General features: G+C 50.0%; 1 protein-coding gene across 1 annotated transcript; it reads right to left on the minus strand.

Moving 5' to 3' along the window:
• Window positions 1–2,789: 2,789 nt before the first annotated feature.
• LOC309684922 (E3 ubiquitin-protein ligase TRIM36-like) lies at window positions 2,790–7,496 on the minus strand (the record flags this gene model as incomplete). The annotated part of the gene is made up of 6 exons (XM_082500756.1): window positions 2,790–3,091; window positions 3,377–3,670; window positions 4,212–4,336; window positions 4,988–5,241; window positions 6,174–6,269; window positions 7,350–7,496. Coding segments are annotated over 6 exons (1,218 nt in total), but the record flags the coding sequence as incomplete, so codon positions are not given.
• Between the last annotated feature and the right edge of the window lie 9,337 nt (window positions 7,497–16,833).

The raw sequence follows: 16,833 nt of genomic DNA on the forward strand, positions 1-16,833 counted from the left end.
CCCTTGAGTCTTGGCTGCCGGAGAGGTGGCTGCGGTTGGCCGTACCTTCAGCGGTGACGCTGGACATAGCGAAGGTGTGCTCCATCCCATCCCAGAAGTCCATCTTGGTCCGCCTCACGCTGGCAGGTCGGTTCTTGGTGGCGACAGCCATGTTGGAGGTCATCTTATGGACGTTCCTCCAAAGTGTGGGACCCACCACCCGGTGGGCCCTTTTATACCCCCTGAGTGGGTGTGCCACGCACCTCTTGTGACATCAGGGTGACATGTTCATCGCTGATTGACTGACCGTGGTGACACGGCAACCGCCAACCTCTGGTGGGGTGGCCATTAGCAGGGAGAGCTTCAAGCAGCTCAGGATGCTCCAAGCCCCGTCCAACCTGACCTCGGACCTTCCAGTCATGGACACACAGATTGGTTTGGCTTGGAGGAGACATTTGAAGGTCCATCTCGTCCAACCTCCCCTGTCTTCGGCAGGGGCATATTCCAGTAGAGCAGGTTACTCAACGCCCCATCCAACCGGACCTTGGATACATCCACTCAGACCCACAGAATGGTTTGCATTGGTTGAGTTGGATTTTTGGGTGGTTTGGGTTCCAACAGACCAGGTTGGTCCCAGCCCTGTCCAATCTGACCTTGAACCCCTCCAATCAGACTCATAGAAGGTTTGGGTTGGTTGAGTTGGATTTTTGGGCTGGAAGGTTTGGGAACCAGTAGAGAAGGTTGGTCCCAGTCTCATCCAGCCTTACGTTGGACACTTCCAGTCATAGACCCACAGAACGGTTTGTGTTGAAGGGGACCTTTGAAGGTCCATCCAGTCCAACCTCCCCATCATCAGCTGGGACACCTTCCAGTAGACCAGGTTGGTCCCAGCCCCATCCAACCTGACCTTGAACACCTCCAACCGGACCCAAAGAACAGTTTGGATTGGATTTCTGGGTGGTTTGGGATCCAGTAGACGGGGTTGGTTGCAGCCCCATCCAACCTGACCTCAGACACTTCCAGTCATGGACCCAAAGACTGGTTTGGGTGGGAGGGGACCTTGGAAGGTCCATCCTGTCAAACCCCCCAATCACTGCAGTGGCCGAGAATAAAAGTAGTGCCACGAGTGGGGCGGGTGCTCCTGCGTTATTGTATCTCATCCTATTGTATTATTTTATCTCTTTCGTTTATTTTGTTTTTTCCTCTTGAGCTGTTGAGCAGAGATGGTTCTCGTGCTCTCTTCCCATCTCGGGGGGGTCGTTGGGCTGCGGCGTGGGGCTGCAGAGCCCGGGAGGAGAGGACAACCCCGAAGAAAAGGTCCCCTTGCCGCCCTCCACCAGCAGCGGTGGGATGGGTGCAGGGACCCTCCTGCCATCGGCTTATCCCGTCCCCTGCGGGAGCCTTTTTCTGCAGCAAACCGACCCAAAACGACAACGGCACGTTGGTGCTTCTTGCTAAATGGGGAGGGGGGAGAAAAACAAATCTATCAGTTTGCTCTGTAAGGATGGAAGCAGCGCATCCCCAAACAGGGCCAAAATCAGGCGGCTTTTACAGGATGGGGTTTTGCAAAGCTGCTGGTGCCAGTGCCCCATGGTGACGGTCAGAGGGGGAAGAAACTGGTTGAGCCCTTAAAAAGAGGAAAAGAAAAAGGCTCAGAGGAAGGGAAAGGTGCAGTGCCGGGGTTTCCTTGCTGCTGTTCCTCCGGGATGCCCGTGCGCATCCCCTCCACGCTGCCCTCCGGGCAGGACCGTGCTCGCTGCTCCGGCTCTGCCTCCCTGGAGGGGAAAGGTCCCGGCGCAGGAGAGTCCCCATCTCTCCCCCCTTCCCAAAAGAAACTTTAATTACCGGAGAGGTACATTATTACGCCGGTGACCCACAGTGGCTGTGGGGCTGGGGGGCTGTGGTACCAGCCCTATTGCTGCCCTACCCTTAAAATGGAATTATACACTTCTAATATAGGACAATTTGGTTTTCTTTTTTCCATTTTGTTTTCCTCCCTGTAAAAGGAGGGAGCGGGGCTGAGCTTCACTCCCTCCTGGCAGGGACCGGGAGAAATGAGAAAATCAGGATCTAATTTCTCATTTTTCAAAAAGTCTCCATCTGACTTTCAGAAGCTTGAGACACTGGCGTTTTTATAATTTCAGTATGTTATACAGCAGAAGGCCAACACTTTTGTTAGATTCATGAAAAAGTTAAGAGCCCCTGGGAGATAGCCTCCCAGCCTGCAGTTCCTAGACACATCCAGGCTTACTACAACTGTAATTGAGAGCTGGAAATCTTTTTGCTGGTTTATCCACTGCACTTTGGCTTGTGCTCAGTAGCACTCCAGTGTCACATGCAAATCTATAGCCTGGGATGAGCCAGTGACTTGGAATCCACCATGACGCAAGCTACAGCAAAGACACACAGATATGCACAGTGAACATTGTACCTCTGAGTGGCTGCCAAACCTAGTATGCTAAGGGAATTAAGGCAGAATCTTACTATTGACAACTAAGCATTGCTTCAATCTTGCAAATGATGCTTTTTTTTCTCTTTTTTAACCTTCTTGCTTTAACTGACATATCTTGATATCTGTAGAAACCCGATTTCTTTCCCAGAAAGAAAGAAAATAGGACTCTGGACAATTAGAACATCTTCCTACTAATAGTAGAGGATGAAGAGGACAACCTGCTTACACTATATCCTTCAAGCCACTTCCCACTGCTTAGGTTCATCTTGTATACTAATTGAGACCAGGCTCGCTCTTAATTTATTTTTTAAAAAGCCATCTCCTTATACAAAACATGTATTAAGCAAGAGTCTGCAATTTACCTTGGGCTGGTCACATCATGGGTATTATGGAACAACTTCTGTATCTTGTTGCTAGAAACAACTCCCACTTTCACCAGGTAGGAATAGGCTTCCACGTGAAAAGCCCAGAAGTGCTTCCCTTTGGCAATCCCGGTGTCGCCAATGATGTAATCCAGGGTTGTGTAGCATCCGGCCTGCATGCGCTCAGACCCCAGCAGTAGAGGAAATCCAGCCCTACTTTCCACAGAGGTTCTTCCTGGGTTCAGCAGGAGATGTTCACTGTTGTACCCGCATTTGTCATCAAAAAGAAAACTGAGAACTGAAAAACAGCATCCCAAAAAATTTTCTCTTAGTTAAGTATTTCTGTGCTTATAAACTATATTTTAAGTCATGCTGGCACTAGAATTCCTCGCTTTTAAAGGCTACCAGGAACATTACGCAAGCTAACACAGTCTCAGTATGCTACCTACTTAACCTGTTTGTTAACAGTGCTTTTAAACATTTATACAACCGGTAACAGTGTAGTAGAAGTCTGGGAGCTACTGGAAACCACCTACAGCTCTTAACACCACCAGCAGCTCGTGGACATAAGAAAACCCAATACCTGGGGCTGGAGGCGTACGCAAGATAACTTCTCGGCTCCAAGGGCTAGAGATGGATCCTTTATATCCTCGAACTCTGAAGGCATAGCTGCTGTCGTCATCGAGATCAGATATTACTTTGCTCTTGCTGCAAACTTCGATCTCCTGCCACGTTGTACTCTCCTCTTCTCTATTAAGCTTATGATACTCAAGAACATAGATATCAGCTGAGTCTGTCTTCCCAGGGCATTCCCAACTGATCAGAGCTTTGTTGTACATTTTGCTCTGCTCTTCATTGATTTCTGGTATTTCTAGACCTGGAATGACAGAGATTCAGGAGAAAAAAACCTCAAATGTAGATACATGTTGTTTTAGAATTAAACACAGAAGCCCTTTGTTGAGTGGCTACAGCACTGGGGGGACAGTGGGGGGGGGGAATCTGACTCAGTCAAAGAGTGCAGATGAGGACGGGTCTGTTCATGCACTTAAATCCTTTCTGGTTTTACTTTGAAAGTTGTATTATTTATTTTTGCTGGCAACTAAAAAACCATATAAAAACCTATTCTTTTCTGTCATGCAATCACGACAAAAAGCTGCTAGGAAGACCTAGTATTACTTAACTACAATATTTTGGAAGCCAATGTAAACTGGTTCTGAATGCCATGGCATCTTAGCTTCTTTATCAAAGCTGAAGCTAGCATTGCTGCCAGGTAATGCCTTGAGAATCACAGAGGCAGAAGGGACAATGCAAGTCACAAGATTGAGTTCTGCAACTGCAGCCCTGCACAAGTTTTGCCTCTTTCCAGAGAAGCCCTTAAAGCTATAACTCAAGAAAGACATGATGCTCTCATAATTTACCATTGGAATGGAAGGACAAGTCACCAAGGATCTCTTCTTGCTTGGCTATGTCCATCACAAAGTCCTCGAAAGTAGTTTCAGCTGCTGGCTTGAAGCTCTTCAGAGATTCAGTAGCTTTTTGGATTCTGAAAGCACAGAAGCAGAGGGATGGCAGAAGAGGGAAAAAGGAATTCACATGGGTGTATTCCTTAAAGCAAAACCGCTAGGTTTTGCTTTAAAAAAAGTTCTCTTTTCAGGTACTTACTCACGTGTCCCAGAAACTTGTCTCTCTAGACAGAATTAAAATGCAAAATGTAAAGGCCTTTTGTACATCAGTGTAAAGATAACTAACAGGGAATCTTTTGGTTGGCAGAGCATTTTAACAATTTGGGGCATTACATTCAAAGAACAAAATAGGTGTGAAGCGCTAATGGAGCACAACTATTCAGATCAAAGAGTTTAAAGCCAGAAGAGACCTGTTAGATTAACTTGCAAATACCCGATGCAATCTCTGAGCAAAGGACTGTATCAGTGAGCTGAATGGGTTACCCTTCCACTGCAGTCCTACTGAAGAAGGCTAGGCGTTGGCGCAGGACAGAGCCCCTCCTCTGGGCTGTTTTTTAACGCACACTGTAATATAGGAATTTCTACTGAATGGTACCGGGACCGCCTCTGAGGCTCTGCAACACAAAGTACTTGCATTCAGTACTTTCCTAGCAGGTGTCCAAAGAATATGACTGACCAGACATCCCTGGAACAGTACCTGTACCTCAAACGGAAGATAATTAATAAGATACCTGACATGAAGTTGTTTTGCTGTTTGAACAAAACAAGATGGATCGGTTTCTTTAAGCAGTTCTTGAGCAAGTCCTACAAGGCCATTATTTTCCAGGAGCCCTTGAGATTCTTCTGCTTGTGTTTGCAATTTTTCCAGCCTTAAATTCTTAGAAGCTTCAATTGCCCTAAGAGCTGCGGATTTCTTCTCTTCCAGGACATGAGATAATTTCTCAAAACTCTGAGATGCTTCTTCTTTAGCTCTTTCACTGTTGCACTAGGAGGGAACAAAAGACATTTTAGACGGATCCCACAGCACTGTGGCTGTGTACAGAAATGTACTTAGGGTTGTTCAAGAGATCAGAGCAAACTAGTCATCTGTTTGACTGACAAGACTAACGAGCTTTGTTATGCTCTTCAACACTGAAAATGCAATCAGCACTGCACCCAAGCTAGTAAGCGTCTCCTACGTTAACACAGAGAGGAAAGAGCAGGAAATTATTCCTCCGATTATGTATTGAGTTACGCACAGCGTTTGTCTAAATAGTTCATGGAAAAGCACTGTAAAAGCAAGTCAGCGTCTGAAGTCTTCATGCCCAAGACCTAGGTGCTCTTCCACCTTCCCCAGTCACCCTGAACTGGGAGTCCAGCCCAGTTTCTCCCCTATGCCCTGTAGTGCCACCTCTGATGAGTGCCCTGGATAAAAGGAACTATGAAGCACAAAGGCCATCTGCAGCAAGATACAGGCAGGGCCAGGAGCTCCTGCCAATTTTTGCCATTGCGTTTTTCAGCTCGTATGTGAGCTCCCAGCTCTGACTCTTCTGCAGGGAGATTTTGCCCTTAATTCTGACTTCACTGCAACATCCTCAAGGTAAACAGACAGCATAAATTGTGCAGCACCACTCATATGCAAGAGCTGTAAGTCTAACCCACCTCTCTTTGGGTAAGGTATCAAATAAGCTTTATGTCAATTAAATTCACAGCAGCACCCAAAACTTAACTTCCCTCTGTAGGTTGCCCAAATTTCCCACACTGTCAGGATTAGGTCTTACCGTCTGTGACTCAGAACCAACACAAACTGTTCAGAAATGGTTTTGCTGGCTAACAAAAAAAAAAACCAAAGGATCTGGAACACTTCACTGTTCCATTTGGAGTCCCTGCTGTGTCCTTGCAAGGTCCATCCCCAGACAACCCACAAGCCACTCTCACCTCTGTTTCTTTCAGCAGCAGATCCAGCTGCGTGATGCGAGCTTTCACCTGGCTCTCCTTACTGATGAGGTACTCGATATCTTTTGAAAGCTTCTCCTGTTAAAATAAAACAGCAAACTGGCAGGCAGAACAAGGGCATCCCACCCAAACTGACAACAAGCACAGGTGGGCCACCCAGCCAGCACTCAGTTTCTGTAGTTACGAGGACAAGAGCCTGCCATCAGTTATGAGCAGCAACCCTGCGGAGAACTGCTCAGTGACCCGCCATGACTGGCCCGGGACATCAGGCCACTGCCATGTGCAGGACTGGTGGCACAGCCTCTGAGGAGAAGAGGTGACAGCCTCAGCTGGCTCATCCTTCCCCAGCCACAGCAGTCACCTTCTCTCTTAGGCTAGGAACACGAGTCTTCAAGACATTACCAGAACTAATAGAAAAGCCTCATAGGTTATTAACTCATCTGTAGTAAGGTTTGCTAGAAAAATGAGTGGTTGGAAACTTGAACTTAGGAGTGTCTCTGCACTTCCTTAGTTGCAAGAGTTAACAGCTGTACAGGAAAAGCCTTGCAAACAGGCGAGGAGGCCAAAGAGCAGAAGGCAGGCTGGGATGGGCTTTTTTTTTTTTTTTTCTCTCCTGTGAGCAAGAGAGGAAGCAAAGGAAGAAGAGGAGGCAGCAGCAATCATTCTTTAATAACAAAGCAGTGTTTGCAAGTCTGCCCTGTTGTATGGTGCTTAGGGAATCAACAGCTCTGCAACTTCAAAAACATACAGCGTCCCAGCAGATAACTGCCGATGCAGATTCTTCAGGAGTGCTTCTGAAGTATAAGCTAACCCAAGCCACAAGGACACTTGCCTTAAAAAAGCCAGATTGTAAACCATTAACTTCTTAAACCTTCTGCATTGGTCAGTACTGATGCACAGTTGGCTAACATAAGGTGGAAGCGCTTTTAAGGGGTTCTGTTTGAAGCCTCATAGAAAATATAGTTTAGTTTCTTAGCCGCACACTATGTCACACTAATATATACATTAACAGATGTTGCACAGCAGCATGCCTCATGACTCGTTCAGTGTCCTCCAAACACACGTCCTGGCATCCTGCCAGGGGAAGTTTGCCCTTAAACCCGAGGCTCAGTGCTCTTCCCCCTTCTTAAGGCCAGGTCCAACAATATTTACTTTTACCTTAAAGGTTTTGTAGGCAGTGCTTATGGTTGTTACTCTGTGGTTTGCATGACATCCACCCGGTTTACATAGACGACAAACAGGCCTTCTGCAGGTTTCACAGTACATGTTTACCCTCTCCATTTCATGTTCTGGACACATCAAAATCTGGAAGAAAAAAAAAGAGAGCAGAGAGAATGCAGGTGTCCTTCCAAAAACGGAGGTGCTCAACAAACCACCAAAACACTCAATTATCCCACAGCAGCGTCTGACTTATCAGTGGGTATTTTTTATATTCTGTTTATCTTCCACCTTTTACATTTGTCCATGCCAGTGAAAGCCAGCAGATGAAAACAAACAGTTTCACCAGGTTTACAGTGAGTGAACCTGTAGCAATGTCTGTGTACACATCACATAGCCTCCATACTGCAATCAACCATTTTGCTAATCCCTGAAGCTGTCTGCACACCTCAAGCTCCCCGCACTCCAGTTCGGAGATGTAAATGCAATACATAACATGTCCACCCTGTCAAATTTAACCCTGTTCACACCGGCATCTCTTGAAACACCTATGAACTGTTTCTTAAAGCAAGAGTTGACATAATACTGTAATGACTGCGGTCTAAGCTAGACTCTGACCAGCCACATAGCCATTGCTCTTGGAGCAACAAATGAAACGCAGCCACCACCACCAGTCACAGCCATCTTAAAGACAAAAGGCCCCAGTGTTTCAATTTTTCTGTCTGACTCCAATTACAAGTTGCTCATGCTGAGCGCTAATTCCAGCAACAGCTTAAACAGCACTGTAAAAAAACTGGTGTTCACTAAAACTCATCTTTCAAAAACTGAGCGTGTTGAAATAACTGCTCAAAGAGGGAAAAAGTGCCGCTCAACTCCAAGATCATGCAACAGATAAAGCCATCTAAAAGGCACATAAAGTAGCATAAACACGGACACTCAAAGCTAAGGTTGCAGACCATCTCCAAAACCAACTCTCAAGCTCCAAATGTTATCTTAGGCTATGGTGAAAAGCCCAAAGACAAAGGAAATGTTCAGGAAAATTAGCTGTGCAGGCAGACATCTCCAAAAACTGCAGTCATGCTGTTAGTCTGTGGAAGCAGTTTTTCCACAGCAGTGCACAGTCACACCTAACGGAAACTGCACACTTTTATTCATCTCCTCGTGTAAGTAAGAATTACAGCCTGCAAGCTAGAGACCGAAGAGGTCAGCAGATTACCTCGTCTAGTTCTCTCAGAATTCAAGAACAATCAGCCCAGTATCTGCTTCTCCCATCCCCACCACACACGTTACAAAGTGCTCTCCAGTCTGGTTGTGAATGAAAGCGGGTTTATGAAAGGTGGGTTAACCTTGACCAGCAGCCAGACAACAACCAAGCTGCTCACTCGCTCCCCGTCCTCAAGATGATACGAGGGGAAAGATGATCATGGGTCAAAACAAAGACAGGGAAATCACTTACAAATTATCAGTTCATTGCCAAGTCAAGTAGACTTGGATAGTCAGAAACTATGACTAAATATTTTAGACCATTCCCCCACCCCACTTTTTTTTTTTTTTTCCCTAGGCTCAAATTACTCCTTCATTTGCATTTGCATTTCTTCTTCTCACTCCCGCCTGGAGAGGCACACGAGGGATGGGAAATGGAGGATTACAGTCAGTGCATAACACTCCATCTCTGCTACTCCTTCCTCATTATAAGTTTCCTCTCTTCATCACAGGTCCTCTCCACAGGAGACCAAGGTGTTTGTGGCCAAGGGGATCTGTTCTCATTTCTTTCTGTCTTACTTTTGTCCTCTACACTCACAGAATGGGTGAGGTTGGAAGGCACCTCTGGAGACCGTGTAGTCCAAGCCCCAGCTGAGGCAGGGTCAGCTACAGCAGGTTGCTCAGGACCTTCTCTCGGTGGGTTTTGAATAACTCCGTTATTAGAGACTCCACCACCTCTCTGAGACACCTGTTCCAGTGTTTGTTCACCCTCAAAATTCAAAGCTCACTGGGAACTCCTGAGGCTTTGGAAGATCTCCATTGGTGGAGAGTTAACAACCTCTTTGGGCAGTTGCAGTGTTCCAGTGGTTCCAGGGTTTGACAACCTTCCGAGTCTACTCACTGGGAACTCCTGAGGTACAGTTGGCTCCCCTGCCTTCATTCCCTCCCATCAGGCATTGAGACACCTTAATAAGGTCTCCCTGAGCCATTTTTTCTCCACACTGAACAGCCCCAGATCTCTCAGCCTGAAGAGGACTTCAGGTGTGTAGGGGCCATCGTGTCCACAGGCAGGTCCATGAAACTCTCCACGACAGCGGAGACAGGAGATGTGATGGGACACCGTACCACAGACCTATGGCACATCCTCCGCTTGAACGGCAGGTAACCGTGGCTGAAGAAGACACCAGAGGGGAAGGAAACACTGGAAACTCTTGGGGAGAGTGAAAGAGGGAACAGGGAAGGAGGGCTAAGACAACAGTGACAGGAAAGGAGAAGAGACAAATTGTCCCTTCCCAGGGGCGGGCTCACAGGGGGCGGGCTCACAGGACACAGCCAAGGGGGGTGAAGATGTCTATAAGAGCGTCCCACCCTGTGCCTGAGCTCTGCTTCCAGCAACAATGGCCCAAGGAGCTGCTCAGACATGCAAGTTTATGCATGTACCTTCAGACAGCGCTGAGTAAGAAAGCAAGGCCTGGAGTTACTAGGAACCAATTAAGGAAGCTAATTATGGCCTTCAAGCATGAACTGAAGTCCTCCAACTTCTCCAATAACCAAAGCACCCACTGAACCTTGCTCCCAGACAGAACCGCTGTCCTGAGGATAACAGTTATTGCCCACCATGTCAGGGATGAGGTGGACTCTCCTTCCCAGGCCCAAGGGGGTTAAACCCACACCTTAGACTGAAATAACGACTTTTCAGAGCAGCACTGGCACAGTTGGAAGCCCATCATCACCTGAAGGGCTCTGAGCTCTGCACCAGGCCAGTGCCCCTGGACGCCACGGCCACGGCACGAGGAAGCAGTGACTCGGGGCACTTACAGTCACCGTGAGGTTCTCCCAGGTGATGCCAGACACATTGATCTTGTTGCTCTCCCAGAACTGCAGGGTTTCGTTGCTGGGATGGGTCGGTGCCTCACACTTACAGCTGGGAGGAGAGGAGCCAAGACAGAGGTGAGGGGAAGGCGATGGAGGTGCAGCCCTGAGCTCCTGCCAAGGGGCAGCGGCACTTTAGGAGGAAGAAACCCACTAGGAGATGGTGAGGAAGTCCAGCTTGCTGTGCGTGTGCACAGGGTAGGCCTCTCGCAGGTGACTCAGCTTCTCCAGAGCCTCATAGATGAAGATGATGCAGATGAGGGAGGCGAAGGCTTCTTCGGTGAAGCGGGTGATGTAGCACACCAAAGAGCTAGCGTCAGTGGCCACCAGCACCATGCAGAGGAAGGCGGTCCACAGCCCAATGCACGCCCGTAGAGAGAGGTAGAAGAGTGCGTAGTCCCTGGGAAAGCAAAAGAAAACGCAGGGTGGAAAGGGCAGCAAGAGGCTCCGAGCCGTGCCTTCCTTTGGGGAAAGTCGGCAGCAATTCAGGAGCGTGTCAAGGCTGCGGATGGTAAATGCAGTTTCCACGTCCTACGACAGACAGCCTTGGGGCTGCGGCGCAGGGTGTGGGCCCGCAGGAGGAGAGGCCAATTATTTAATTATCATTCTTTAACAATTACCTTGTGTTAATGCCTCGGAGGCTAATTGAGGTCAGGTCCCTGTTGTGGAAGGTGGTGTTCTCCCACATCACCCCGATGCCCTAACAGCCAAACCGGCTGGGTTTGCACCCAGTTACCCGCTGCCAGCAAGTTGGGGCTTCATAATAAATTTAATTGCAATAAGAGAGGTTAATCTCCCATCACAGTTGCCACAACAAAAAGACTGTCATGGAAAATATCCATTTTGCCTGAAAAGCTCCTGCTTTTTCAAAAATCATCAAAACATTTGACCAGAGAACTGTTTGGATATGTGGGTAAAATATATTTCCACTTCCAGCAAAAAACATGCAAAAAAGTGCCCGAGTTTGTACTGAGAGGAAAGCAAATCTTCCCTCATTCCCAAACCAGAGTCATTTGTCTCATCTTCCCTGTGCAGCCCATCTCGGGCATCCATATCCTTGTGGTTTCTCCTCCTCCTGCTCTTTCACTTTAACTCTAAAAACCCTGAACCACCCATCCATCCTTCAGAGACCGAGGGCTCCTGCACCGTCACATACTAAAGCAGCAGCGCGTGATGTCTGTGACACAGAAGACAACTTAAATCTACCAACTTCCACTAAGAAAAACATCTTTTCTCCATCCCTGCCTTCTTCTGAAGGCGCTCGCAGCACCTGGCCGCAGCAGCCAGCCTTACTTGCGGAATTTGTAGAGGATCTTCTTGAACACGAGGACGGGGCCGGTGCTGCCGAGGATGGCGAGAGGTTGGCCAGCAAAGAGGAAATACACCACGCCGGTCATGGATGCGCCCAGCAGCGACTCCATGGCACTCTGTCCAGGGAAGAGAGGCAGCAGCGAGTAATTAAATCATTAGAGGGAAAACCACAAGTGCAAATTCACTGCAGCAAGGACTTTTGCATGAGTGTTGTCCTCCCTCGTGCCACCCAACAGAGAGAGGTGCTCACTATGTGGCTGTTGGTCGCCTCCCCCAGCAGTCCCCCAAAGGTGATTGATGACGGGGGACTTGCAGGCACAGTAGAGGAAGAGGAAGGACGCCAGACACTGTAGGCTCAGACCATCCCGAAAGTCACTCCAGAACCAGGGGGCTTTTCGCTTCACATCCCGGATCAAACATCTCCAGAGTGGGAGACTCCACAACCTCTCTGGGCAGCCTGTTCCAGTGCTCCACTACCCTCAAACTGAAGAAGTTCCTCCTCATGTTAAGATGGAACTTCCTATGTTCAAGCTTGTGCCCATTACCCCTCGTCCTATCAATGGGCACCACTGAAAAAAGACTCCTCCCATCCCTCTGGCATCCTCCCTTTAAGTATTTGAAAGCATTAATAAGATCCCCCCTCAGTCTTCTTTTCTCTACACTAAAGAGACCCAAGTTCCTCAGCCTTTCCTCATATGAAAGATGTTCTAATCCCCTAATCATCTTCGTAGCCCTTTGCTGGACCCTCTCCAGCAGATCCCTGTCTTTCTTGAACTGGGGAGCCCAGAACTGGACGCAGTACTCCAGATGCGGCCTCACCAGGGCAGAGTAGAGGGGGAGGATGACCTCCCTCCACCTGCTGGCCACACTCTTTTTGATGCACCCCAGGATGCCATTGGCCCTCTTGGCCACCAGGGCACATTGCTGGCTCATGGTCATCCTGTTGTCCACCAGGACTCCCAGGTCCCTTTCCACAGAGCTGCTGTTTTCTTGCAACGGGGCTGATCGTGCCCGATGTCCGCAGGTGGCTGAAGTTTGAGGAGGACGTGGAAGACGGCAGCGAACGCTGGAGCAAGCCCTACGTGGCCATCGATTGGCATCAGTTCAGCCCTAAATATTGGGCTGGCCCCTCTCCCCCGGGTCTGGCCAGGCTTGCACAGAGCCATGGAGAAGGAGAACCATCTGTTCCACCTCTGCATAAGGATGGGCCACTTTCCTTCCCCATATTTCCATTTTTAAAGGCAGGATCCCTCTAAGGAAGACCAGCCTCAATCCATTATGCCTTCAACTGCCTCCCAAATAATGCCACTTTCCCTCAGAAGAACAGCAAACCACACCAATCAGCCACACGGACCTGCTTGCAGAGGACCCCGGCACCCACGCAGCCCCGAGGAGGCTCATGAATGCTGCGGCGGGACTTACAGTGGTAGCCCTGCTCCATTGGGGCACAGTCCTCCCGTTCCTTCTTCCGATGCTTCTGGCGGTGGGGTCGGTGGTGCCGGTGGCTTTGCCTCACCAGCGGCATCCGCATGCCCATGGACAGGGTGTGGTGGCCTGCAAAAAAAGCAGCGTTCTCATCACTCTCGATATTGCGGAGACGGTTGACGCCGCTGCCATGATTAAACCAGCACAGCCATCCCAGGAGGAAACACCAACTTCTCTTCATTTTAGTTTCACTGCATTCCTGAATGTCAGAGACCCGTCCCTTTTTCCAAGCCTGTTTTACTCTAACTTTGCAACAACAGAGCAACAACAAGCGATGGCTCCGGGTCACCTAAAAGTGCCCTGAAAGTATCAACCCTCGTCTCAAATTCCAGCTTCGGCTGGACAACACTCAGACCTGCTCATTAAGCAGCCACAGAAGGTAATTATTTTTAAAATCTTTGTCGGCACAAGGCGACAAGAGGAGATCCAATTAGTCCCGTGATAATGAAGTCTGGAACAAAAAAAAAGAAAATCACAGCCCTGTGTCTGCAGCCATCAAATTATTCTCCTGACCTCTCCAAGCCAAGAGCAGCCTCTGAGAAAACAAGCTGGGAACTGCCCAGCTCCGTGGCCAACACTCACACCACAGATGCCGCGGGGGCTTTTTCCCCTCTGTCTAAAAGCCACAACATTAAAAAAAATGTGAAAATAACTGTGCTTGTTTATTTAGAAGCACGCCACGTTTCGCTGCAGGTGATGCGTACACTGAGCACAGGACGCGGCAGGGACTTTGCGCAACGGGAAAACGCGTGGGGCTGGTGCCACCTCTCCCGACTCACCTTCCAGCTCCTCCTTCTCATAGTGAATATTGGCAACGGTGCTCGTTCTTCCCTGGTCCATCACCGCCTCCTCGTCGTGTCTCTGTTTAGCGAGAAGAAGAAGGTACAAGTTGGGGCCAGGTGAGGAGAGCTCCCTTACGTCCTCCCAGTCATCACCCATCCCCGCGGCCACGCGAGCCAACGAGCATCACACCTCTGCATGTCTCCCCCTTCAGGCACAGCCCTAAAAACACGGACTTGGAGGAGGTTTTTTTTCCCCTACCCAAATAAAACCACCTGTAATGTCACCTGTATTGTATACACCGTGAGTCTGGAAGGATTTACTAAAAGGGGAGACAATTGAGTGTTTCAAACCAAAACCAAACGTCCTGCTTCATTCTTGTGGTTCCTTTCGAAAAATTAAAATAGGGATTTCCAAACTGGGGGTGGGGTGCGGAGACCCAACCCCACACTTTTGAGCACAGCCAGTTTCATTCTCCAAACGTGATACCTGCAGGACTCACTAGATGGCACTTGGCCACAGGACATGGCCACCACCAACCTCCAAAGGCCCTCAGAACCTACAAGGGTGAAGCTTCGTCTTCAGCCCAACCAGGCTCAGGCTTCTCTTGCTGCAAGCCCGCTTTCCACACAAAACTGCATTTTTCTCCTCAAAAAAAAAAAGCCAAGGGCTGACAGCTAATGCCCTCCTTGGCTGAAATACCACTGCCAGCGCTGCACAAAGAGCATCTGTGCCTTAAAAGCTGAAGGAGAACTACAGGAGTTCTCTTCTCCCCTTGCCCCCGGGGCTGGGGAAGCATCACTGGGATCACCGCGCTCAAAGAAATAAAAAACCAACCACGTCTCACACTCGAGTCGCAACTGCAGCTTTCAAAGGGCCTCCAGGAAACCCTTCTCTTTAGAGAAGAGCAAAATACCGGAAATCTGCTTTTTATCCCCCAAATTCCTGCTTCGACCGAATGGCATCACCTGCCGCCGCGCAGCAGCGACGCTCGGGGAAGCTCACACCTCCCACTCGCCAGCCAATTTAACGAGCAAAAGGAACAAACGTTCCCATCTGGGAATGAGCTTTTTCTGGCCCCCAAGTACTTTGTCCTTCGCCGCCGCTGCCAGGTGCCTGGAAAACATCAAAGCATCGAAACTGGGCTGGGAAAGGGGATGGCGAGCTCACTTTTGAGTTTCGGAGCAGAGAGTGTTGTTCCATCTCAAGAAAACTTCTCCAAATTATTATTTTGCTGCAGCAGTTTTTTTGTCCTAGCAGGAGAGAGAGGGATTTTTGACTGTCCTGCCTCAGTTTACCTGTCTCAGTGCAACTCCTCCAGTTAGAAAGAAAAATCTTTCCCTGGGGAAGCGTTGGTGTAATTGAGGATGAGGAAAAGTACAAAGCAGAGGTTCAGGTCCGGCTTTGAGTCCTCCCGGTGCCGGGGGAGGCCAAAAGCATCGCACGAGCAGGCAAACTTCCCACCTCGGCCCCCTCGTCCCGTCACACGCAAGCTGGACTGGCCACCAGCAGCAGGAGGGAGGATTAATGTAATTAATCTCGAACAAAGTGTAATTAATAACACTGATCCCAGTGTTATAAGGGGATGAGGGGCCAAACTGGGGGAGCTGCTCTGGTGGCGGAGCAGGAGACCCCCCTCCTTGCCCCTCTCCATCTCCATCCTACCCAGACGAAGCCACCGGTCCTGTGGCTCCCTCCTTTGCTATCGTGGGGGTCAGCACCGTCCCCTGCGGGGACCCCTCTGGCTCCTGAGCCAGGATTTGGGCTGTGACGGGGACTGGACCCAGGAGAGGACACATCTCCAGAGCCCCAAAGTGGGGCTGTGAGGGGGGGGGGACACGCAGGTCACAGCTGAGCATCACCAGGACGTGACCGTCATCCCTTGCTGGTGGAGACGCAAATTCCTCTCCGTCTTTGCCGTGAGCTGTAATTTCAGGGCAGATTAATTAATTCCCCACCTCTCGTTTGCCCCCGAGAGCAGCTCCTGCAGCCGGGTCCCATGGGTGCAGCGGGGGGGCGGACAGGCCCTCCCCCAGGCTAAGGAAATGCAGAAAGATGGGGGGACCACCCAGCCACCTCCTGCCTGCACCCCAACACCAGGCGCATCCGCACAAGCGCCCGGTGGGACAATAGCTGAGGTGACCGGGTGGCATGGGGCTCTGTGGGGACAGTGGCCTTTGTCCCCCTGCTCTGAAGGGCCACAGCATCACCAGGGGGTCACATCGAGATGCGGAGGAGGGGACAAGGAGGGGGGGTCTGGTGGGGAGACCCCCAACAGGCATCGCCCAGGTGCCTCCCTCCCACACCCACCTTGGGTACCCCTCACCTCCCCCTTTGAGCCCCCACCCCTCCACCTTGCAGATGCCTTACACCCCCCTTCAGCGGCCTGCTGCCCCCCCTCCTTGCACACCCCCAGCACCCCATTTTAGACACCTACCACCCTCCTTACCCCCTCCAACCTTGCAGATGCCCTTCACTCCCATTTCCATGGCCCTCACAGACCCCCCCCTCCCCCCCGTGCAGATGCTTTGCCTCCCCCATTTGCCCCCACGCCCTGCTCCCCCTGCGTTTCCTCCCTGCCATGGGAAATGCCGCAGTGAGCAGCCATGGAGCATCCTCCAGCCACACCGGCGGCACGGCCCGCCCGGGGGTACCGGGCATCCCCCTCCCTGCCCCGGTGCCGCTGCCTCCCACCTGACAGCTGAGGACCCCATCGGCCCATTGCTGCTGGCGGGCATGGCAGGGCTGGGGGGAGATAATTGCTTGATAACGATACTCTTAAGACATCCAAACAAAACACCAACAAAAATCACTACGATCACAAAAATGAATA

This window comes from Vanellus vanellus, assembly GCF_965231255.1.
Source record: "Vanellus vanellus genome assembly, contig: HAP1_SCAFFOLD_1231, whole genome shotgun sequence".
NCBI lineage: Eukaryota > Metazoa > Chordata > Aves > Charadriiformes > Charadriidae > Vanellus > Vanellus vanellus.